This window comes from Equus asinus, chromosome 8 (assembly GCF_041296235.1).
Source record: "Equus asinus isolate D_3611 breed Donkey chromosome 8, EquAss-T2T_v2, whole genome shotgun sequence".
Classification (NCBI taxonomy): domain Eukaryota; kingdom Metazoa; phylum Chordata; class Mammalia; order Perissodactyla; family Equidae; genus Equus; species Equus asinus.
In genome coordinates, this window is record NC_091797.1 from 2757764 (window position 1) to 2783426 (window position 25663).

Genomic DNA, 25663 nt, shown 5'->3' on the forward strand with positions numbered 1-25663 from the left:
GCTGAGGAAGACTGGCCTTGAGCTAATATCTGTGCTCATCTTCCTCTACTCTATATGTGGGACACCTGCCACAGCATGGCTCTCAAGTGGTGCCATGTCCACACCCAGGATCTGAACTGGCGAACCCCAGACCGCTGAAGCGGAAAATGTGAACTTAACCACTGTGCCACCAAGATGGCCCCTGGGAAACTATTATTTTTATTGTGCGTTGTGTGTTAGAGTTTTGCATTTGTAGTGCTAAATTTGGACTTTCTACATTTCTTTTTCTTTTAGGCATTTGTCGGTAAGATAGTCATAGACGTTCATTGCTAGAGGTGTTTAGAGGTAAAAAACGAAAAAAAGAAAAGAAAAATCATAATTATTTTAGGAGAATTAAATGTTAAGAGCCCTTTTAGTGGGATGTTGTTACTGACTTGAGCTCTTAAAGTGTTTACAGAAAAAAATTGAGCTGATGATAGTATGAGCCTTGCTTCTTAATAGCAATGATATGGTCACTTAGACTCTCCAGGTTTAATTTTTCACATGCATAAAATTTAGGATATTTGACAAAAAGACTTGCTGTTATACCTCAGTTCTGATTCATTAGAGTACAGTTTTTTTTATTTGATAAGATTAATTTGAATTATATTTTCTAAGTTAAATTACTAAGTTTAAATTACTAATTTAAAGAATACTTGGGTGGGATGAATGCAAAGGAGTTTAGATTGACTATTCTGTTAGATAGTTTAAGAAAATGTCTATTATACTCAAATAGCTTCCTTCTAAAATACAAATTGTATTGTCAGTCTCTGCCTACAGATTCCTCACCATTTTCCATTGCCCTTGGGACAAAGTCCAGAAGCTAACAAGTCTCTCAAGCCTGTGTTCCTCCCTCCCTCCCTCACCTGCTTTTGCTCACCTTTCCGAAAGCTGTAGTGAATCTATATTTAGCTTCTTGCAGTCTTCTAAATTCTCCTGTATGTTCTTTTCTCTCGTCCCTCCTTCCTGCTGTTTTTTCTCCTTTTCCGTGAGAATGACCTCTTTTCCTGCAGGTCTCAGTTTAGAGCCCTTAGGAGAAGCCGTCTCTGGTCTTCAGCCTGAGTGAGGGGCGTCCTGCTCATGTCCTTCCCAGAACGGCAGTTGTCCCCCTCATCCGCAGGGCTGTGTTCCGGGGCCCCCAGTGGCTGCCTGAAGCCGCAGATAGTCCTGAACCCTTTCCATATGTCTTAGGTTTTTCCTGTACATACATACCTATAGTAAAGTTTAATCTATAACTTAGGCACAGTAAGAGAGTGACAACAGCAACTACTAATAAAATAGAACGATTTTAACCATATAGTGTAATAAAGTTATGTGAATGTGGTCTCTCTTAGTCTAAGCCTTTTCTTGCAGCTGTGTAGCCATCCCTCACTGCCAGTAAATGGCTTGGTGTCACTCGTTTCAGGGGGTCCCTTGCTGAGGTCTTCCTCTAGGCTCAGTGCTTTCTGGTGCAACACGTTGCTGTCAACAGAACATGTTTTCTGTTCATGTCTTCCACCCACACATTTAATGCCTTTTCCATGTTAACTAAGCACTTATCATGCAATGTGGCCATGAGTTTGCAATTTGAGGTTTAACAGCAAAACTAGCATGAATTTGTTTTTCCTTCTTCACAATTTCAGAGATAAAAGATTCATTCTTACCGTAGATCTTAGCAACCTCAGCATATGATTTTTTTTCCTTCTTTATTAAGTTGAGAACTATTACCTTTTCACGTAAAGGAAGCACTTTAGGCTTCTCTTTGGCATATCTGAATTGCTAGCAACACTACTCTTGCGCTTTGGGGCCATTATTAAATAAAATAAGAGTGCCGTGAATACAGGCACTGCGATACCATTACAGTCGATATGATAACTGAGATGGCTACTAAGTGACTCGGGGCAGCGGCGTGTACAACGTGGATCTCCTGGACAAAGGGATGGTTCACGTCCTGGGTAGGACTGAGGTTTCATCATGCTGCGCAGAACAGCATGCAATTTAAAACTTGTGAATTGTTTATTTCTGGAATTTTCCATTTAATATTTTTGGACCACAGGTAACTGAAACTGCAGAAAGTGAAACTGAGGATAAAGGGGGACTACTCTGTGTTGTCACTTTATCTCAGCATTTCCCTGTGAAACTTTGTTTACTTATCTGTCTCTCACTTCTTGAAGGTACAGACCATAACTGTGTGAGTTGATACATTTAATATGTGGTATTTAGTCATATGAAAACTTAACCGTAATTGTTAGGCACATGGATGTTTCATTAATATTTCTGTTGTTTCTTTTTTGTCCTAGGACTGGGCCAATGCTAATGTCAGCAGACAGATTGAGGACACTGTGTTATACGGTTACTATAGTAAGTATCTTTCGGTTTCTTTTCCTATCTGGGCTGCTAACCAAAATGTAGAGTAAAGCCAGGCATACACTTTCAGTTTTGATGTCACGTTGGAAGTTACTGTTTCAACAGCAGGAGTAAGCAATACAGCATTTGTTTTCCTAGTCCCGAAGCTGCTTTACCTGCTGCGCCACGTGTTGCTGACTTGTAGCACTTGTTTGTGGGGGTTCAGTCAGGCTGCTTTAAGTCTCAGTTCTCTTCCTTCGTGACACTACCAGTGTCCCACTCGCACTCTTGATTTTAGAGCTCCCGGTTTTCTAGAAATCTTTTCTAAGTATTGACACTAGTAGAGTGTACTACCTGGGGAGTTTGTAGCATCAAGTTTATTGTACTGTACAGAGCTGGTTAGTCCACGGTCATGGTGGATTGATCCCCCGCCTCTCTCTTCCTTCCCTAATGACGGATTATAAAAGCTTTAAATAACTACCTAAGTGTTTCCCAAATTTTCTCTTGAATAAACATAAGACTTGTGCAAGAAAGTGTTAGGAAAAGGATGTCATTTTTTTCAGCAGTAAATCCAGGTATTGAGTAAGATTTCAGTAGGATGCTAAATTGGAAACTGAAAAAGCTCTACAGAAGTTTCTATTGATGGGATGAGTTTTTCAAGGGTTTCATTGGGTTTTAATTTAGTTGCTTTGGCTCTATCCCTTGCCTTTTCTCCTGATCTAAAATCTACAGGACCCATGAAGTTCTATCCCTTTTGTGTAGATTTTAGAACAATTTTTATGGTATTTTAATACAGAATTTATTATTTCTGATGAATACCTTAAATATGTATTATAAAATATAAATTTGACCTGTTAAGTTAAAACTTTTGGAATGCTGCTATATTAAGCAGAAAGTTGTCTTTTCAATACAAATTTATTAGAAGGATGTAAATCAGTTCTTCAGAAACAGTTTTGGGAGAAGGGGCCTGTCTTTTGTGTGACACTAAAGTGTATTTGTGCTGTAGAACACATGACAAGATAAGCCAACTCTTATCTTTGTGCAGTCCAGGTCCATGAACCATATCTTGTCATTGGACCTACAGGCCCCTGGAGTAATCCATTATAACCAAGGTTACAGAGACTTCTAAACTGGAGTGTTAATTCATGCAGCCCTTCCAGGTGATCTCATGGAGACAATTAAGCCTATAGGAAATGATTTGAGTATTTTTCTCAATTTTCCCAAGGATGGTGTGTCCCTCGTATTGTTTTAAATGTGTGGCAGATAAGTTAATTGTTACAAACAATAGATGACTTAGGGATTAGGGTTTGATTATTTGCAGAACTTGGGTTGTAGTGAGAAGTGTAACTACCTTGGGATAGGATAGTTGAGACACTGATCTAGGGGAGAGATTTTTGTGAGAAGCCAGATTATGAACAGAAGATTTCTTGATTACCATGGAATCAAAGCAAGGAGATTTAATTTGATGATGTTGGTGGTGGTTGTCATAAAGTCACTCACGTTCATCTTAGCTGTGGCCGCTAGGCCTTTGGCTTGGACTCGGATTCTGAGCCTCAGCTGGGAGTCTGAAAGGACTGCATAGCGTCTAAGATAGTTACGGTCCTCAAGCCCAGCTTTTGTCCAGAAATGCTGGATGTTATCTAACTGCCTGTTGGATGTCTTCTCCTGTATCCTGAGGACCACAGCCTCCAGAGAATCCAAGACACTGTTTTCATCCATCGCCTCTGAGATTCTGTAGTTCATCTAATCTTTCCTAACGTATCAACGCAGTTTCATTGTCTAACCTTCCAGGAACTGTGCAAGACTTTTGCATTCAGCACTGTATTTAATTTTCACAAATGTCATTTTTTGGACTTTTTTTTATGTTTTACACCTGAACAAATTGATATTTAGTGATATTAAAGGTCACCTTGTTAGTGAGTGGCATAGCCCAAGGGGATCTTACTTCCTAAACTGGAGCTGCTCACCCTTGTGTGAGCTGCCTTTTAGTATATGGTTCTGGAGATATTACCTGGAGAACGCATAGCAATACTGAACCCTCAGGGAAGCCTCAAAAATCATCTGGAGACCTTTAAATAATATGGATGCTGGATTACATCCAGAGAGATTCTGATTTATTTTGGTGTTCCATTAATATCACCACTGTTCTTATCAAAAAAGTGTTTATTTATTGGAAAGATGTAAGGCTCAAGGTGGTGGATTCAAGTAAGAATGTGTTTTTTTTTTTTTAATAAGTAGATTATTTTATTCATTTATTTAATTTTTTTTTTTTTTTGAGGAAGATTAGCCCTGAGCTAATTACTGCCAATCCTCCTCTTTTTGATGAGGAAGACTGGCCCTGAGCTAACATCCATGCCCATCTTCTTCCACTTTATATGTGGGATGCCTACCACAGCATTGCTTTTGCCAAGCGGTGCCATTTCCACACCTGGGATCCGAACCAGTGAACCCCGGAACGCCGAGAAGCGGAACATGTGAACTTAACCGCTCTGCCACTGGGCTGGCCCCAGAATGTGTTCTTTGAAAACAGTGACTAGTGTAGCTCGTGTCTGAAATAGCATGAGCGCTTCTCACGAGTACACTTTGTGTGTGCTTCCCCTCACAGGGAATATTGTAAAGGTGTGTCCTCAGGGTGGGCCCTTCCTAGGGTTGTTCCTGCTTCAGAGGGGCTCTCCTGAGTCAGCGCCCTGCAGGGGGTGCTTGGGGGTGAAGAATGTGGACTGCTGGGGGCAAGGCAGCATGTCTGAATGTTGCCTTGAAAGTGGTTTTCACGTTGTGAGACCCTGAAAGGACCCCTGTGGATCCAGGGTCTGGAAACCCCGTTTTGAGATCCTTCTGTCACATTAGTGGATCTTCGGGTGTTTTTCTCTGGGGAGTGTCAGAAGGCAGGCTGACTGCCGCTCCTGCCCGCTGGGCACTCCCCAGAGTAGGTTGGTCACTAGCAGTCCTCAGGCAGTTGAGGCCGCCTGCAGAGGAGACAGGCGGTTCCTGGAGCTTGTTGAAGGAGGGGAGGGGAGGGTTGTTCATTCCTGCCCTCACCCTGTCCTCAGGGGGACCCTGTCCTCAGAAGGAGACTCAGCGTCCATCGGAAGATGTTGTGCCCACCCCACATACATTTAAGGACTCGTTCCTTTTATCCTTTTGAATGTTTTTATTGATTTCTTCATCTGTCTCTTCAAACTTCTTTGATATTTTCTTTTAAAAAACTGCTCTTATCTGACTTTTTGTTCTGTTCTGTTTTAATCTTGTGTTTGAACCTATTACACAAGCTTTTATCTCTTATGTATATGTTTAGCTTTTTATCTGAGTTCTATTTTTGTTTCAAATTTGATTTTATCTTAAATTCTTACCTTTTATTTATTGTAATTTATTCTAAATGTTTACTTTATTCTGTTCTCTAACCATTCTTGAAATTTTTAGTTTTAATTCTTTCACCATCTGCTTTTCTTTAATTTCTTTTAAGCGAATTTATATTTTACTTAACATTTTTTCCTAACCTCTCGTTTTGATTTTGCATGCTTGCAGGGGTTGTAGAAATGGGGAGAGCCCGCTAAACTGTAAGCAGGAATTCTTCAAGGCTGTTGTGTTGAGCTCTTCGGTAGCTGTCCTGTCACTTCCTCCCGGAGACTCTCCTCTTGACGCTGATGCTCGGGCTGTCATTTTGTATAGATATAAATTGACTCATATAGTGTGTATTGTTTTCTGTTTGGCTTCTTTAGTGCTCAGCATTATATTTGAGGCTCATCTCTATTGTTGCAGGTAACTGTACTTTGTTGATTCTCATTGCTGTGTAATATTCCATTGCATTAACATTGCATAGTTTGTTCATCCAATATTCATGATCAGTTGGTTTGTTCAGTTTCTGGCTATTTCAAATACTGCTGCCATGAGGATCTTGTATATGTATATTAAAAAAAAATTCCTGCATTATTTTCCATTGAATGAATATTCTTATTCAAACAACCCAGATTATTGGGTATTTCATAAGTTCTTAATTTTTGCAGTTAAGCAATTCTGTAGTGAAAACAGGAGAATTGTCTGCATATTTAGATAAGTTATGGAACCAAGGAAGAATAAGAATAAGGCTTTCAAACTCCTATTTCTATGCCAGACCTTTTAAAGCGCCTAAGAGTATTTAGGAAGTTTCTCCTCACTCCCCGTTGGTCAGTTGCTGAAAAATTGTACCTGGAGTCTTTACTATGTATTCCAAACTTAGGGATTCCAACATCCTAGTGTCTAATGTGAGAAGAGTACCAGGGGACCTTGAAGTCATTTAACTTCTCTATGACCTCCACTTCTGAAATAGTGATAAAGTAGAGCCTACTTCATAGTATTAGGAGTATAGACATATGGTGAGTGCTAAAAGTTGTTATTTGCTCATTTTAATTCAGATCAACTAAGAAAGCAAGAGAAAGTACAGTGATATGGGAAAATTAACATTGAAAGAATTCACCTAGCATCTCATCAAATTTGCATCTTTTTGACACTTTATTGTTTTGAAAACATCTCTAATATATTTCCTTGTTTTTCCAGATAACGTAGAAGGACTAGGACTCATTTTGGGGATTTGCTTTTTGATTCAGGTCTGTAGGGTTGTTTCTGGTGAGAGACAGTTGTGTCCTATCTCCTGCTTTCCCACTTCCTTTTGGAAGAATGTATTCTTCATCACGGGGGGTTTTCTAAGTGGTCTCTGGTTAGGTTTGCTCAAGACATTCTCTGGATACTATAATGACTCCTTGAGACTTAGTGAGCTAAGAATTTGTTCCCCAGTGGAAATGTTGGGGAAACAAGTGCTTGCTTGGACTTAGAGCTAGTGTGACTTGTCCTTTCTACCTCCAAACAAACTGCTGATTTGTCCCATTGTCTCATAAACCTTCCTGAACCTCCAGGAGGGAAAGAGGGACACATGCTCTTGTGTCTCCTTCCTCTGCTCCTGGTGGTGCCTTTTGAGTGCCTTTGCTGGTTCTTTCTCTGCTTCCTGACGTCTTTAATGTTTGTGCATCCCAGGGATCAGTCCTGGGACCTGTTCTCCATCTCTGTTACTCTCTTGGTGATCTTAGGCTCCTGCTTGATTCTAAATACCCTCTAGATGCCAAACTCCCAGATTCAAATCTTCGTGCAGACCTCTTTTGAGCTTCATATTCCTGTCTTGACTTGTCAGCATGACAATTTCTGTCAAGAAGTTAAAGACATCTCAACTTCATCATTCTACAACTGACCCTCAATCTGTTATACTCTAGAAATTTCCTTGTTTCAGTGAATAGCATCTGAAGGATAGAGTTGCTTAGTCCAGATACCTTGGAGTCATCCTTGACTCTTTATTTCTTCACATTTTGTATCAAACATGGCAGAAAATTCTCCTGTGTTTTATTTTTCAGAATTTATCCAGAATCTGACCACTTCTCACTGCTGTCTTAGTCAGTTTGGGCTGCTATAGACTGGGTGGCTTAAATGACAAATGTTTATTCTCTCAATTCTGAAGGCTGGGAAGTTTAAGGTCAAGGTGCTGACAGATGTGGTGTCGGATCAGGACCTGCTTCCTGGTTTGGAGATGGCCTTTTTGGCTGTATCCTCACATGGCAGAGAGAGAGAGTGGGAAAGCAAGCCATCTCGAATTTCTTCTTATAAGCACTGATCCCATTCATGAGGGCTACCCTCTCATGACCTCATTGCCTCCCCACCTTCAAGCACCAGAGCTTTGGGGATTAGATTTCAACCTAGGAATTTTGGGGAGACACAAACATTCAGTCCATAACGTTCTATAAATGAGAAAGGATAATATGTACTTCTGTGTTGTTAAGATTGAATGATCTAGGGGTGTGATTTTATGCATGGCCAAGTAAGGTTGGCAGATCCTCTCCCCAAAAAGCCAGACAAAATTGACAAAAGAACAACTTTGCTGCTTTGGAAATCAACCAAGGGTATACAGTAGTCTGAGGAATATTTATACTTACAAACTGGTACAGGCAGTGGTAGTCTGTAGAATTTAGTCTAGGTCTGTTCCTTCCTCCCAGACGCACTCCCCCCCCCCCCAACTTGGTTATGTTTTGAACTGAATGAAAATAAAAATGCAGCATATCAAAATGTATGAGATGCAGCTAAAGCAGTGCTTAGAGGGTAATTTGCAGTTTTAAATTCCTCTATTAGAAAATAAGTCTTGTGTTGAAACTTCTACCTTAGGAAACTAGAAAAAGAAAAACAAACTCTAAGCAAGCTAAGAAAGAAAATAAAGGTTAGAACAGAAATCAGTGAAATAGAAAACAGAAAAACAATAGAGGAAAAATCAAACAAAAAGTAGGTTCTTTGAAAAATAATAAACTTGGAAAATCTTTAGCTTGGTTGAAAGGGAGAGGGGAGGAGGGGAGAGAACGGGGTGGGAAGAGGAGTGGGAAGACGGGAGAGGAGAAAGGGGGAGGAAGGATACAATTATCAAAATAAGGAGTGAAAGAGCGGACATTACCAACGTTGCAGAAATTAAAAGGATTATAAAGGAATATTATGAAGAACTCTATACCAACAAGTTAGACAGATGAAGTGGACAAATCCCTAGAAAGACATAAATTACCCAAACTGACTCATGAAGAAATAGCCCTATAGCAAGTAAAGCAATTGAATTAGTTGCTTAAAATATTCCTACAAAGAAAACCCCACACCCAGATTTCTTCACTAGTGATCTGTCATTTATTTAAGCAAATTATACCAATCCTTTACAAACTCTTTTAGAAAGTAGAGGAGGGAACACTTCCCAGTCATTCTTGAGGCATTATTACTCTGATACCAAAATCAGACAAAGGTATCACAAGAAAAGGAGATTATGGACTAATATCTCTTGTGAATGTAGGCATAAAAATCCTAACAAACAAAGTTTTAGGAAACTAAATCCAGCATCACATATTATAAACCATGACAAAGTGGGATTCATCTCAAGAACGCAAAGTTGGTTTAATATCCCCAAATCAATTCACGTAACATACCATATTAATAGAATAAAGGACAAAAACCAGATGGTCACCTCTATAGATACGAAAAAAGCATCTGTTTAACAAAATCCAGTATCCATTGCTGATGGAAACTCTGAGCTAACTGGTTACAGAAGGGAACTTCCTCAGCCTAGCCAATGCAATAGATCCAAATGAATGAAGGAATCCAAAGTGGAGAGGAAGAATTATGACTCTTATGTTCTTGGCTGACTTGAGATCCTATAGGTAGAAAATCTCAAGGACTTAGATATAGACAAATAGGACCAATAAACAAGTGTAGCAGGGTTACAGGATGCAAGATCAATATGAAAACTAGAAACAGACAATTCAAATGAAATGAAGAAAACAATTCTCTTCATAAAGCATCAAAAGGAAAAAAATACCCTGAGAATTACATTGAAAAAAAGAAGTGTAAGACTCATACAGTCATGCATCATTAACAACGAGGGTATGTTCTGAGAAGTGCGTTCGTTAGGTAATTTCGTCCTTGTGTGAACGTCGCAGAGTGTACTTACACAAACCCAGATGGTGTAGCTACGACACACCTAGGCTGTGTGGTGCTAGTCTTACGGGACCACCATCGTGTATGTGACATGTTGTTGACTGAAATGTCATTATGTGGCAATGACTGTATACTGAAAACTACAAAAAATCGTTGATAGAAATTAAAGAAGATTTAAGTAAACAAAGAGACATTCCACGTTAATGGATTGGAAGACATAGTATTGTAAGGATGGCAATTAGGGCAATTTTCCCTCAAATTGACCAAAAGTTTTGTGTTTTTTTTTTTAAAGAAATTGACAAGCTGTTCCTAAACTTTACATGGAAATGCCAAGGATCTAGGGTAGCCAGAAATGATTTTGAAAAAGGATAACATGAGAATTACACTATGAGATTTCAAAACTTACTATAAAACACAATAAACAAGACTGTGATTTTGCAGATGGATAGGTTTATAGAGCCATGGAATTCAGAGACCAGAAATAAACCCTTACATTCATAGTCAGTGGATGTTCAACAGCTGTGGCGATTCAGTTTTATTCAATTCTTTTAAAAAATTGTTGGGTGAGTTGGATAACCACATGCAACAATAGCAACAACAGCAACATTGAGCCTTCCCTCACGCCACACACAAAAATTAACTAAGAAATCAATCATAGACCTCACTATAGAAGTATAAAACTTCTAGAAGAAGTCAAAGGATATATCTTCATGACATTGGGTTAGACAAAGAGTTCCTAGATATGACACCAAAAGTGTTACTGGTAAGAGAACCCTTGATGAATTCTACTTGATAAAAATGAAAAACTTTGTCCTTTAAGAGACACAATTTAAAAAATGAAGATAAGTCAGATAGGGAGAAAATCTTTGCAAGTCATATATCTTATAAAGGGCTTGTATCCAGAATATATAAACAATACTTACCAATCATTAATTACACAGGTAATTAAAAATGAGTAAAATAGTTGAATAGACATAGAGAATACACGAGAGAGAGAGAGAGAGAGAGAGATCTGGGCCCTCTTCCCTTTCTTCTAAGGACCCTAATTGTGTTATTGGGATCCCATTCTTATGACTTCAAACTCAAAACCTCCCAAAGGTGTCACCTCCAAATACCATCACATTGGGGGTTAGGGCTTCAGTGTTTGAGTTTTGGGGAACAAACATTTGACCCATAACAGGCTATAATAAAAACTACAGACAACATCTGAGTATTGACACACAGAAACTGGAGTGTTTACATGCTACTGTTGGGAATGTAAGGTGGTGCCATTGCTTTGGAAAGCAGTTTTCAGCTTTCTTAAAAATTAATTTACCATATGGTCCAGCAGTTACTCAAGAGAAATGAATACAATGTCTACACAAAGATATATATGCAAATGTCATAGCAGCTTTTTTTGTAATAGTACAAAACTAGAAAGAATCCAAATATCCGAAAGCTGGGGAATGTTTAAATAAAATGTGTTATGTCCAAACAGTGGCGTACATGTTCAGCAATCCAGGTGAGCGGTCAGCAGGTTGTGGCCTGGTCCACAGGCCCAGTCTCAGTCTGGCTACACCTGTATGCTAACCTATTGTCTGCGGCTACTTTCCTGCTCTATCAGCCGAGTTGAGTAGCTATGACAGAGATATACAGGCTGCAAAGTTGAAAGTATTTTCTGACCCTTTACAGAACAAATTTCCCAATCCCTGTGCTTAGTGAAGGAAGCCAGATGCAAAAGACTGCATCTTGTCTAATTCCGTGTCTGTGAAATGTCCAGAAAAGGCAAGTCTCTAGAGAGAAAGCATCAGCGGCTGCCTCAAGCTGGGGTCGGAGTGGCGATTAATTGCAGACTGACACAAGGCAGTTTATTTGGGGGAATGGAAATGCTCTAAAACTGGATTATGTATAAATTTACTAAAAATCATTGAATTGTAGACTTACAATTTGGGCATTTGTTCATATGTAAATTGTATTATGAAGTTGTTGGGAGGAAGTACTGAATGAGCAAATGTCAGTCAGGAGTGCAACACCCTGCTGGGCATATGACAGGCAGGCAGTAAAGGGGAGTTGCTATTATCATGACTTAAAATTTTAGGAGACTTGTGTTTTTATGTTTTCTTTTTATTTTCTCCAGTTTGAATCTTACCCTAATTTACAGATGGAAAAAAAATGAGGCTGAAAGGTTCTGAAGTGCGAAGGTTTATAAATTGGAATACTGTTTCAGCTAATGTGTTTGTGTAGCTTTGGAGTCAGCACTGTGGTCATCATTGATTGCTACACAGTTATTGTGAGTTATGCCATAAATTGCTTAGCTTTTTTTCTGACCAATAACAATTTCTTGTTATAAAAATGGCATTGCAGTGTAAACTTTGGGACAATTACCATAGAGAGAGGACACAAACCACCAAAAGAATCCTTAAGGGAAACGACTATTCCTCAGACTGTTCTCAGTTAAACCCTGTGAAAGATTTTATTCTGAAGTCTCGTGTTGCTTAACAACAGGGATGTGTTCTGAGAAATGCGTTGTTAGGTGATTTCATCGTTTTGCGAACATCACAGAGTGTATTTACACACATCCAGGTAGTATAGCCTACCACACACCTAGGCTCTATGGTGCTAAGGTCTTAGTTGTCTGTTGCCAGCAACATCAGCTCCTTGCCACATGGACCTGTCCATATGATAATTCACAACATGGCAGGTGAGCTGGATGGAAGCCAGAGTCTTTTAGTAACTAATCTGGGAAGTGACATCCCACCACCTTTGTCATATTGTCTTCATCAGCAACGAGTCACTGGTCCAGCCCACACTCAGGGGAATGAATATTGGAGGCGTGGGGGTCATCAGGAGCCGTTTTAGAGGCTGCCTGCCACAGCGCTCTTGCAAACATTGACAGCTTTGACGTTTACTCGACATATGGTACTTTTATACTTGCAAAATGTTTCTGAAGCGTGTGAGGTGTGAAGTGGAAGTCCCTTGTGCCTTTCCCTGATGCCGTCTTTTCCCCTCACCCTAGAAGTAGCCACCATGCTAGATGTAGTCTTCCTTTTCTTAGAGTTTTACCGTGCTGTATCCTTATTTAACTCTACATTTTTTCGAACTTTGTATGAAATTACTTGCTTGTTTTCATTCAACTGTATGGTCCTGAGATTCATACATGTTATTTATTGCATGAAGTGTAGTTTATTTTTATTGTGTGTGATTATATCATGTGTTAATCAGTCTGGACGTTTGGATGTTTTGATATTAAAAACTGCGATGAACGTGTCTGCACGTTTCCTGTTGTATGTGTGAGATACGTACATGGAGTTGATGGGTCATAAGTTATGTGCGTCTTCAACATTCTTCATAGTGACAAATTATTTTTCCAAGTGTTTGTACCAATTTAACTTGCCTTAGAAGAACATAAGCCTGCTGGTTGCTGTGTATCCCCAACTTTGCTATTGCCGGGTGTTTTTAGTTTTTGCCAGTCTGGCGAGTGTGAAATGATAGTTCACTAATCTGCATTTCACTTATTTGGAAATGAAGTTGCATGTCTTTTTCAATTTATTGGCTTTTTCAGCTTTCTGCTTGAAGTACCTTTTTCTATTAGTTTATTTGTTTATTTGTTTTTTTTTATGTACTGTGCAGTTTATACAGTGACTCTAAATGTTACATCTTTCCCCACTAGAACTAGCCTTGCGAGAACAGGGACTTCTGAGCTCTGATTTAGCCGCATTTGTGACCCTTAGAATGATGCTGGCACGTGCGCAGTGGGTACTTGTTGACTTGAATGCGTTTTATCAGGGGAGATCACCATGGGAGTTGGGTTTTTTTGTTTGTTTGTTTTTCTTTTTTGGCTAGTTCTTTCAAGAGGTGTGCTACATATAGATGATTCTTAAACCAACTTTGCATTCCTAGGATAAACCCAGATTGGTCATGATGATGGCTTTTTTGGTTTGTTTTTATATCTTTTGCTGGGTTTGATTTGCTGCTGTCTTGTTTAGGAGTCTTTTTGACATCGATTCAGAGATGAGCCTGCCCTGTAATTTTATTATTTTTGTCAGGTGTGAGTATCAAGACTCTGCTAGCTTCCTAAAAATGAGTTGAGAAGTGCTGTCTCTGTATTTGAGAGAGTGCTGTGGATCAGTGAGCACTGTGTGGTCCTCTTTCTCCCATAATCTGTGTACGTGTTACTGATAACTAAGGGAGAGAAGTGAGCACGGCACTTTGTACAGTTATTCCTAATGAACTACTCACAGCACTTTTCCTTCTTACCTTGCAGCTGAGCTTTGCTGGTTTACAATCCTTCGTATAGCCATATGGGAGTACTTCCAGCAAGGATGAATCAGTAGTCTGAGTTAGGAGGTGTGATTTCTACCTGACCATTTTGGTCTTCTGATTCCATTGAATGCACAGGCAACAATAGCGTGTCGGCTGGAGTGGTTGATGCGGATCACTAGGGGAAGTGGGGTTGCCACTGCCCAGTGAAGGCAAGCAGAAGTATGTCTGGAACCCAGGGAATTCTGTGGCTCCTCAGGATGTTACCGTGTTCAGTGGCAAAAGTTAATTGAGATCTATTACATTCACCCCTAGTAGGCAGGACCACCAAGGGCTCAGAATAGCTCAGGAGTGAATGTTTGGGTTCCCCCATTTCTTGTACCAAATTTTCTTTCAGGAATTAGACCTGGCTGCTACTAACAGATTGGAAATACGTGCTTTAAATAGTAAAGTGGTTTTCCAGTCTCTGAAAATAAGTCTGCAAATAGGCTGTCTGGGGCTGGTATGGTGGCGTCATGGCATCTTGAGGGTCCTAAGCACATTTCTTCTCTGCTCTCCATCCTTAGTACATGATTTCCATCTTAATGTCGCCAGAGAGTCCAAAATGGTGGCTGGTGTTTAAGCTGTCATGTGTCCATTTTAGGCAAGAAGCAGGGGAAGAGAGGAATGCCAGCTGGAAGGAACATGGGTGTTGGGTATGCAGTTAGCGGTCCTGACCCCAGGTGTCTTCAGCTGGGTAAATGGGGTAATTTTAGAAGTCTTTCAGAGTTCCCAGAATATCTTTATACTTTGACCCTCTAAGACAAAAAGCTTTGTAGTGATTAATTATACCATTATAATATTGACTAAGTTAGTCTTTGTCTTAGTGCTTTCATTGGTAGCTGGGAGGAATAAAAAATATCTAAAAATCTGAAAGCCTAATTTATCTAGGTTAATTTTCATGTAAGTTATAATTTAATGATACACAGTTTTTAAAAGGTAGATTGTTTGGCTTTGTGTATATTAAGAAATCATAAGAATTATTATGTAATTTTGTCCCTGGCTTTTTAAGAGTTGATGGCTCTCTGTTCACTTGTTTTTGCTAGTTCTTGATAAGTTGTTTTAAAAGTTTAATTTTTGCCAATTTTTCTGGACACGAGGTAAAATTTTTTCTAAATATGTGTTCTTTGATATTAGTGGGACTATTAAACCAAATAGTTTATCTTTTACTTGCTAGTCGCAATCTTTTAACAAAAACATTTACAAGTAAAAGCATACTTTATCAAGATGTCAGGATATGGGAGTGCCATCACTGTTGGAGTTGATTTTCCTTTGAAAATAGCTATCGGTTTGAAGTAGATCTTTAAAAGAAGCTGTCTCATGATAGTGGTAACGACACTTTTTTTTTTCATTTACAGATATATAAGCCCAACTTGACATTAAAACTGATCTGAAACACACAAAAATGTTAATTTAATTCCAACTTTACAGTTTAACATTTATGGGCTAAAGGAAGAAGTCTTCACGAAGGACACTGAGAAAGAGCAGTCAGGTGACCAGCGGGTGGTTGAGAGTGTGTTGTCAGGAAACAAAGGTGTGGAGCAGTTGTGCTCCACCTCTTCCGAGTCACAGACTGCCAAGGGGGTGAGGTCCAGTCTCTCCAGCGTTGTCTCTGTGCCCTACTGCCTTCCTCCAGGTGTTGACTCCCAGAAGCTGTCTTTTTCTAGGTGTTCCTACCTCACATATGACAGTTCTGCTTGCCAGACACCCTCACATCTCTTTACAGTCACTAGCTGCCCCAACCATTTTTTTTATTCCCATCATAATAGCTTAGCTTTGCCAGGTCTAGAACTTCCTTAAGTTCAGTCATAGGAAATGTGCTGTTTTGTCTGGGCTTGTTTTGTTCAGCGTGAGGCCTGTGAGAATCGTCCTTGTCCGTGATGTGTAGCTGGTTCTTTTTTCTTGCTGTGTAGTAGTCTTTTCTGTGAACATACCCCCAGTTTGCTTATCTGTTTGCCTGTGGATGGACACTTGGGTCATTTCCAGTTTTTGATCACAGTGAGTGATGTTGCTGTGAACATTCTTGTGTGAAAACGTTAATGCAGCCGACTTGGTGTTGCTCCACTCCCACATAGCTTCAGGAAGGCCTGCTTGTGTGGCTGAGCTTTGACCGACTCCTGGGAGCCGAGCCCTGGATGTTGCGTGTGTCATTAATTGACAAGGTGGTTTTGCACAGCTGAATACGGAACCATGCAGTACCAGCATGTGTAGAGTGTGTGTGTAAAACATATGATCTATGGACAAGACCTCTTTCCTTCTCGGGGTCTGTCATAGCAGGTCACTCAGGCCAATGCACCTATGCCATGAGTGCACAATCAAAGCCCTGGGCTCTGCAAGTCAGGCAGGCTTCTCAGGGCAGAAACGCTTTGCGTATGTTGCACTGCCCTGCTAGAGAGATAGAATTGTCAGGCCGTATGGTAGGTGTTGGGTTAACTTGGGAAGAAACTGCTGCAGTTTTCTACAGTGTTCTGCCATTTTACACTCCCTCCAGCAAAGTACAGAATGTCAGTTGTTCACATTCTTGTCAACACTTGGTAATGTCAGTTTAATTTTAGCCATTCTAGTGGACTAGTCTATATTATCTCATTGTGGTTTAGTTTGCATCTTCCTGATGACTGATGACGAAAACCACCTTTTTAAATGTGCTTATTGGCCATTTTGTGTATCTTCTATGGTGGAGTATCTGTCTGTTGTCCATTTTAAAAAATGGGCTATTTGTGTTTTGAGTTATAGGAATTAATTTTATACCTTGTTGTGCTAATTGATGTGATGATAACTTACACAGTTACAAGTCCATTGATCATGCAAGATCAGGAATACCAGTAATATTTAGGAAATAGTCATTAGGCTCTTTGGCTTTCTAAAGGCCAAGGTCACCAAATAGTAGACACAGGCACCATGCCGAGGCTGAGGCCGGACCTTGCTGCACCTGTCGGTTAGTGGACGTTAGTGGAGGTTTTGGCGTGTGGCTGTCAGCCCACTGGAGGCTGCTGTGCTGACTCAGGGCTTTTTCTGTTCTCACCTCATTATTTGACTAATCTAATATTGATCTGGTGTTAGGGTGATTGCCAGTCCTATCTCTTTTATGTTTATTTTTTAAAGCTGTTAGAATACTTATTTTGGTTACTGTTTTGCATATATGCTTACTTGCATGGTTCTTAAATTTGTAATAGATAATACTAATTACTCTCTGGTTTGTAGTAGAAACACCAGTAGTCGTTGCCCTTCAAGATTTGCTGTATTATTAGTTTCTCATAATACTAAAAGACTGCAGAAATTTCATTAAATATCTGTAGTGCCAAAATTCAGTTTGCTGACAGTCATTTTGTGATTACTCAGAATAAATTACCTCTGACCTTTCTATTGGTTGCTTAGGGTCCTGTTTCCTCTGAGTTTTTTAGCTATGTTGCATTTAGTGGTGGCTGTTTTATAGGTGGTCTCTAGATAAATGAGGTAGTACCAGCAAGTATTAAGATCATGTTTAAAAATTACGTAACTCATGTTATTATTCCTTCCAACAGCATAAGTGATTGAAGTTTCATTATACGTTACTAACAAATGCTTTCTTTTTCAAATGGAGTATGATTATCATCCTGTGACTGCTTTACATAATTATATGTTTATGTATTATTTTCCATGAACGTATGTATATGCAAATAAATGTAAATACACAGAAGATTTTAAAAGCAAGTTTCTGAGGTAGCTTTGTTAACTCTCAAAAGTTGTTTATGCTGTTTTTATTGTTAAATATCTTTGGCTGTTCAAATTTTAAGTTCTATATTGAATTAAATATTTTGATTAACTACTGGTTGAAAGTATCTCAAATCTAACATTATTTTAAAGTAGATAAATAGTAATTCTTATCGGTTAACTTTCAATCTAATTTTATTGTTCTTAGGTTTTCTCTGTCTTGATTTGTATAAGACTAGTTTCGTAACACTGCATATTTTAAACTTAGATTGGGGGAAATATTTATATCAAAAGGACAGTATCAATTATAGCTGTTACTTTAACTTGAGTGACTGGCAAATGTTGTGTCAACTGTACTTGATTTTGCATTGGAAGGAATGTAAAAGTTAAAGTTCATTTAAATGCAGTGGTTCGTGGAGGTTCTGAGAGCTTTGGTGAGTAAGAGCTCAGAGGTTAGCCGCCACAATTGTTATTGACACATTATCATTATTGCTAAAATTGCCCCATGGTTAACTGGAATTGTGATTTGTTATCTAATAGTTCTATTGATTTCTTGGGACAGGGGTCAGAAAAGGCTGATTTGCATATTGCGTATACACATAGAGTTACGGGTTTAGGGGTCAGATAGGGGATTGAATTTGGTATGTGAGTATATATATATGTATATGTATGTATATACACACACGTATCTAGAACACAATTACTAAGTTCATATGTATTTAGTAAAACTCAGTTTATTATTTCTTTCCACAGCCTTATACTCTGCTATATTACTCTGTGTGTTCTTCTGGATCCCTTTTGTCTACTTCTATTATGAAGAAAAGGATGATGATGATACTGGTAAATGTACTGTAAGTATCTTTGTTTGAGAGGTCTCAGTTTAGAGGGAGAAAGATTATTTCCTCCTTTTTCAAAGAATGACCTGACTCTGTTTGAATTTACTCTAGTGCAGTGTTGTCTAATAGACATAAAATGAGAGCCACGTGAAATTTTGAATTTTCTAGTAGCCACATTCAAATAAGTAAAAGGAACAGTTTAAATTATTTTTAATCATACATTGTATTCGATATGTCCCAAGTATGACCATTTCAAATAGAGTCAAAACATATTATTAATGAGATATTGTATTTCTTTTTCACACTAAGTCTTTGAAATTTAGAGTATATTTTACACTTAAAGCACATCTCAGTTTGAACTAGCTATATTTTGAGTGCTTGATCGCCACATGTGACTTGTGACTATTGTTATAGACAGGGATGGGCAGACTTTTTTCTGTAAAAGGCCAGGTATTAAGTATTTCAGGCTTTTCAGGCATATAGTCTGTCTTACCTTTTCAGCTCTGCTGTTGTAGTGTGAAAGTAGCTGGAGACCATGCTTAATGAGCATGATGTGATTCAGTAAGACAGGAGGTGGGCTGCATGCGCCCCTGTTCTGGGGCGTAACGAAGGGACACCTGCTAACTAATCCAGGATAACACTGATACAAAAACCTGGTAGATATCTAGCATACGTGCACGTCCCAAACTGCAGACCACTATCCCTGAAGTATTGGTACAAAAATCTTAACTGAAATAGTGGCAAATAGAATTCAGGGGTATCTTACAAATACATTAATATGGTGTAACTGAGTTGGGCCTATCTCTAGATTGCATGGGTGGTTTAGAATCAGCATGTCTGTTAATATATAGTAACTTAATAGGTCAAAGAACAAATTGTGTTTGAAAGCTATTTGCCAAAACTGAACTTTTTTTCCTGATTTAAGGGAAAAAAAATGCAGCATAAAAGGAGTGTCTTTTGTCTTTTTATTGAGTTACAAGAATTTGTTTTGTACCTTGTTTATGTTTTGTATTTAAATACAAAAGCAAATATATTCACTCAGCAGCGGTCATTATGCTTAATCATGCTTAAAACCTTAAAGCATTGGCATTAGGATCAGGAGCAAGTACATCAACAATATTTTAAATGATTCCCAGAGTGGTAGTCGGTATAATTTGTTAGAGAAAAAACTGAGATGTTTAAATACTTAGAAAGAAAGTCAAAATTCTCATTTGCAGATGCCATGTGACTCTATATTTGAAAACCCGAGGTATGTAAGGTAAGGTGGCTGGTTCCAAATCCCCTGTTAAGGAAAGCGAGGTGTGTGCTCCTCGTGCTCTCCTGTGCTCTCCCTGCCCTCTGGTTTATCTTAAGACCCTCCGTGCCTTCTCTGTAAGCTTGTTCCTAAAGACTATCTTTCTTTTTAAGATTTTATTTTCCTTTTTCTCCCCAAAGCCCTGTGTTACATAGGTGTATTTTGTTTTTTAGTTGTGGGTCCTTCTAGTTGTGGCATGTGGGATGCCGCCTCAGCGTGGCCTGATGGGCGGTGCCATGTCCGTGCCCAGGATCCCAACCGGTCAAACCCTGGGCCACGGAAGTGGAGAGAGTGAACTTAACCACTCGGCCACGGGGCCGGTCCCAACCTAAAGACTATCTTAACTCCTTTTTGAACAAGAATTTGTCCTATGAATAGTAATAAATTTCAATTTTAAAAGGTGATTTTTAGAGACTTTATTAGGTTGAGAGGACAACTAATGTTTTTTCTCACTGATTTAACTTTTTCTTTGAGATTAACTTTTCTATCCATATTTAGAATGTTCAATTTGTGTTGTTCTTTAGTTTTGGATTACATTATGGGCACCAAGCGTTACTGAAACCACAGTGGGTTCGCCTCCTGGTGAGTTAAATACGACTCCACCAGGGGCTGGCCCCATGACCTAGTGGTTAAGTTCTTGTGCTCTGCTTCAGCGGCCAGGGTTTCGCCGGTTCGGATCCTGGGCGTGGACATGGCACTGCTCATCAGGTCATGCTGAGGCGGCGTCCCACACAGCACAGCCAGAGGCACTCACAGCTAGAGTATACAACTATGTACTGGGGTGCTTTGGCGAGAACAATGAAAAAGGAAGATTAACAACAGATACTAGCTCAGGACCAATCTTTTTTTTTTTGAAAAAAGACTCCACCAGAAGTAGTTGTCTCACAAAGTAAAGTATATTTGTGGCAAATAGGAGACCACACGGAATCAGTTCCAAGTCATGGCCTCCCTGAACAAAGGGAAGCAGGGACGTTTATTTTGGATGGGCAATGAATATGTAAAAGGGAGAGGTGGTATTCGCTTCCACAGGCTCGTTAGGAAACATGCTTCCACAAACACTGCAGGTTATGGTAATAAAGCCTTCGCTCCTCCTGGAGAGATCTTCCCGTTAAAAATCAGGCAAAGGGTAGGGGCTGGCCCCGTGGCCGAGTGGTTAAGTTCGCGTGCTCCGCTGCAGGCGGCCCAGTGTTTCGTCGGTTCGAATCCTGGGCGCGGACATGGCACTGCTCGTCAGACCACGCTGAGGCAGCGTCCCACATGCCACAACTAGAGAAACCCACAGCGAAGAATACACAACTATGTACTGGGGGGCTTTGGGGAGAAAAAGGAAAAAATAAAAATCTTTAAAAAAAAAAAAATGGCCTGTAAGGTTTAAAAAAAAAAAAAAAATCAGGCAAAGGGCATAAGCACAGCTCTCTGCTGAGGCCTGGTCTGGTTCAGGGTGGTTGGTGATCGCATCTCCTTAACATTACAAAAGGGAAAAAAAACAATTTGGAAAAACAGTTAAATGCTTCCAAACCCACCCTTGGGTTCCTCAGGGCAATTAGTCGGTGACACAAGCAAAGCATAGACTTTAAAGACTTGATTTCCTTTAAAGTCCTTGTTTCATCACTTACCACGTCTGTGACTTAGGGCAGATTATTTACCTCTCTGGGCCTCAGCTTCCTCGCCTCTACAGTAGGGGTGAGAACACCCATCTCAGGGCTGTCGGGAGAATTAAATGTGTTAGCATGGGAGGTTCTTAGAACAGCCCTGGCATGGTACCTGTTTCATATATTTTTATATATGTGGTTTTATGCTATGTAATGTGCTTTATGTATTTTATATAAATGCATATTAGGTTTTATATATAAATATATACATACATATATACATATACATATGTGTATTAAATGTTTATTGCAGTTGTTGTAATGGTCCATTTTGGTGAATTGGGATAGGGACATTGTAGATTCTGATTGCTCCCTGTTCTGGAGGATATTTTATTAAATATTCTGATAATTTTACTAAAGATGCCCACTAGAGAATTGATTATGCGTTAGGTCTACTCCTTTTCACAAAGTCTAACCACTGAAAAGATGTTAAAATCTAGTGTAGTTTGGAGAGATACTTAAGATGTGGCATATGCATTATTTTTCTTTCAATTTTGAGGTTTTTTTCAACCAGGGAAACTTTACACGGTTGACTATAAATGTACGTTTGATGTGAAAGTACTGTTACACTAAAGCAAGAGTATTTTATATTTTAAAGGGCTTACTGAATGGTGTGCTTTTTTTCCCTTGGCATCCAGCAAGTTAAAACGGCCCTCAAATATACCGTGGGGTTTGCTGTGATCTGCGCACTTCTTCTCTTAGTCGGGTAAGTCTTGATTTTTTCCCCCCTGAAAATGGAAATAGTATTATTTTAATAATAATAATAATAAAGACTCACCCAGAAAAATTTAGGAAAGCAAAAACAGAGTGTAAAAAAGAACAGACCACTCTTTGTGTCACCACTAAGGAGTAACCACAGTTGACCTTCTGGTCTCTGTTCTGTCTAGACATGAGCTCAGCTATGTGCAAGCGCCCCTCCCCAGCATGTGCCCTCAGTGTTGTCGTTTTACACAAGTGTGATCCTGTTTTAGATGATTCTTGGGAATCTACTTGTTAACAAATTGTGGGCATGTCTTCAGGATAGTAAATGCAGATCCGTTCATTTTGTCTATAATGCATTCCCTTTTTAGGATGCAACAATTTATATGATCCAGTGATCACTATTTGGACATTTATAATTTGTAGTTTTTCCATTTTTATGAACAACACTTTGATGAAAATCCTTGTCTGTGCATCTTTTCAGATTTGATGCATCCTTCTTTAAATCTTTGAATTAATATTTGTCAGTGAGTTCCTTAATTCTTCCTTAAGTTTTTATACTAATATTAATAAAATTTTGCACATTTTTAATACATTTAAATTTTTCTGTTTGGAAAACATTTGTCTTTGTTAATGGAAGACATTTATCCTTGTTAAGATAGGTCTTGATTTTTTTATTTTTTTTTTTAAGATTTTACTTTTTTCCTTTTTCTCCCCAAAGCCCCCCGGTACACAGTTGTATATTCTTTGTTGTGGGTCCTTCTAGTTGTGGCATGTGGGATGCTGCCTCAGCATGGTTTGATGAGCAGTTCCATGTCTGCGCCCAGGACTCGAACCAACGAAACACTGGGCTGCCTGCAGTGGAGCACGTGAACTTAACCACTCGGCCACGGGGCCAGCCCCTGTTTTGTTTTTTTATGTTAGAAAATATATGAGGTGCTAGTAAGTTTTTTAAAGTTTCTATTTATAATTTTGTCTCAGAAATTTCAATAAATAAAAATTTCATTTACTGAATACAATTTGTGATGGGAATAAAATTAGTAACTTTTTGTAGTTCTAGGTATTCTTAGAATGCATATGTTCTTTAGTCAAGGCATATTTCCGGTTCTCTTTGCCTGCCTTGATGTGTCATGAAAAAGAGTAATTGTTGAAAGGACATCTTTTAGTGGTTTTACTATTTATTTTAGCTATAGAATATATAGTTTAAAGTCTTTTTTTTTGGCCTTTTAAAAAGCCATATCTAGTTGTGAGAGTTTGCTTTGTTAATGTGGAGGTCCCTTTTCTGTAAACCTAAATTATCTAGAACAGAGATCAACAGCCTTTTCTTAAAGGGCAGATGGTATTTTAGGTTAGAGACCCGTGCGGCCTCTGTGGCAACTGCTCAGCTCTCCTCTTGCAGCTCTAACGTAGTGGTAGACAATTCATGAACAAAAGGACACGACTGAGTCCCAATAAAACTTTATTTAAAACACAGGTAGTCAGTAGTTTGCCAGCTCCTGATTCAGAGCCTGACAAGAACCATCAATAAAAAGCACAGATCCTCAGAATATTTGTCCTACACAGAGGGCTCCTGACGTTTATTCTGAAGTTTCCTGGTTCTTTCCACAGCAGATCCCTTCAGTCCTCATTTAGAGACATTTTGCTCTATTTTAATAAGCTTGAACTGATTCTCCAGACGATATTTATTTAGAAGCAGTGTATTAAAAGTGAAGCGAGTGGTTTCTTGCCAATACAGGAAGTGAAGTTTGACCAGCCATTTTGAACAATGTAGCAGTCACTATTTTATGCATATTTATTGTGTGTCTGTTATGTTCCAGACACTGTACACGCTGCTGTGAAGCCGCAGTTCAGAGAAAAGATAGCTCCTTCTCCTCATGGAGCGTACATTCAGGAGTAGGGAGGGGCAGAGAAAGAAAATAAACAAAAATAGGTCGTGTTGGGTGATCTTTTAGGGCGGGCACTGGTGAGAGGACAGTGTTTAAGAAGACATTTGAAGGAGGCGAGGGAGCCGTGAATCTATGTGGGGGCAGAGCGCACGAGCAGCCCTGAGGCAGCAAGGTGTCTCGCATGTTCGAGACAAAGTGAGGAAATGAGTGCGGCAGAGTGGAGTGAACGAAGCCGGCGGAGCTGGAGCCATGGCCAGCCGTGGCCACAGCCGCCACGTGTCCCAGGGCAGCCTAGGCTGTTCGTGCTGAGGGAGATGGGAAGCTGGCAACCTAGGCTTTTTTGGCATGTACCTCACAGGTCTTCCCGCCTCTGCCCATCACTGAGTTCTAAAGCCTCATTCACATTTTTAGGTGTTTGTTACAGTAGCAACTCACTTCATGGAGCCAAAATCTGTATTATTCTCCTTGGGCTGCCATAACAAAATACCACAGACAGGGTAGCTTAAACAGTGGACACTTATTTTCTCACAGTTCTGGAGGCTAGAAGTCCATGACCACAGTGTCAGCAAGTTTGGTTTCTGGTGAGGGCTCTCTTCTTGGCTTGTAGATGGCTGCCTTCTCACTGGGTTCTCACGTGGCCTTTTCTTCAAGCTAGCAGGGGGAGAGGGAGAGAGACGTCTGGTGTCTCTTCCTCTTCTTATAAGGACACCAATCCCATCCTGTTAGGGCTTCCCCCCTTAGGGCTTTGTTTAACCTTGATTACCTCCCTAAAGGCCCTGTTCCCAAATACCATCACACTGGGGGGTTAGGGCTTCAACATGAATTTTTAGGGGGACACAGTTGAGTCCATAACATATAGTAACTGGAGGCTGAAGTTAGCATGGGATATGTGAAGAATGACCTAAAAAGTAAAATGTGAATTTAAACCCTACCCCCTCAGTAAAAAAAAGTATGATGTTTCAAATGTTTGTGTGGGCAAGTGACAGGCCATGACATCAGCCAGGTAGGTAGACTCTGGGTCTTATATATAGTGTTTAAGAAATTTTGAGTTTTATCCTGCTGAGTAATTGAAAGACAGTGAAGATGTGCGCATATTTGTGTGTGTGAATGCATGGAAGTAAGCATGTGTTGAGTTTGTTGTAAGAGTTAGAACGCTGGGAAGGGTGCATTGAAAGGGACATTTAGGAGTTGGGTTGGAGGAGTGCAATGTAAATGGTAGCTAGGAAGACCAGTTAGGTAACATTGTAATAGTTCGGGTGAGAGATGAGTGTCTGAACTGGAGTGGTTACAAACGGAGCAGAGAGGAAGAAACAGATAAGCTATTTGGAAGATAAAGATGACTTGATGATTGAGTGTAGGAAAATCTTACTTTCACTTGTGCTGAATTCATCATTTCAGTTTCACATCTACTGAAATTTGTTCGCCTTTCCTTTGTCTCTGCGTGAAGAAATCATCTGTATTAAGCTAATTCGGTGAATCAGATTGGGCATAAAATTTTTTTGC

The 25663-nt window shown here is 39.5% G+C and overlaps 1 protein-coding gene across 1 annotated transcript in view; it reads left to right on the plus strand.

The window, feature by feature from the left end:
- Positions 1 to 25663, plus strand: part of LMBRD1 (LMBR1 domain containing 1) — a 112489-nt gene that overhangs the window by 13294 nt on the left and 73532 nt on the right. The window contains exons 3-5 of the mRNA XM_044776952.2: positions 2298 to 2358; positions 18547 to 18644; positions 22214 to 22281. Coding sequence (XP_044632887.2) covers positions 2298 to 2358; positions 18547 to 18644; positions 22214 to 22281 — 227 coding nt within the window. The remainder of the gene's footprint in view (positions 1 to 2297; positions 2359 to 18546; positions 18645 to 22213; positions 22282 to 25663) is intronic.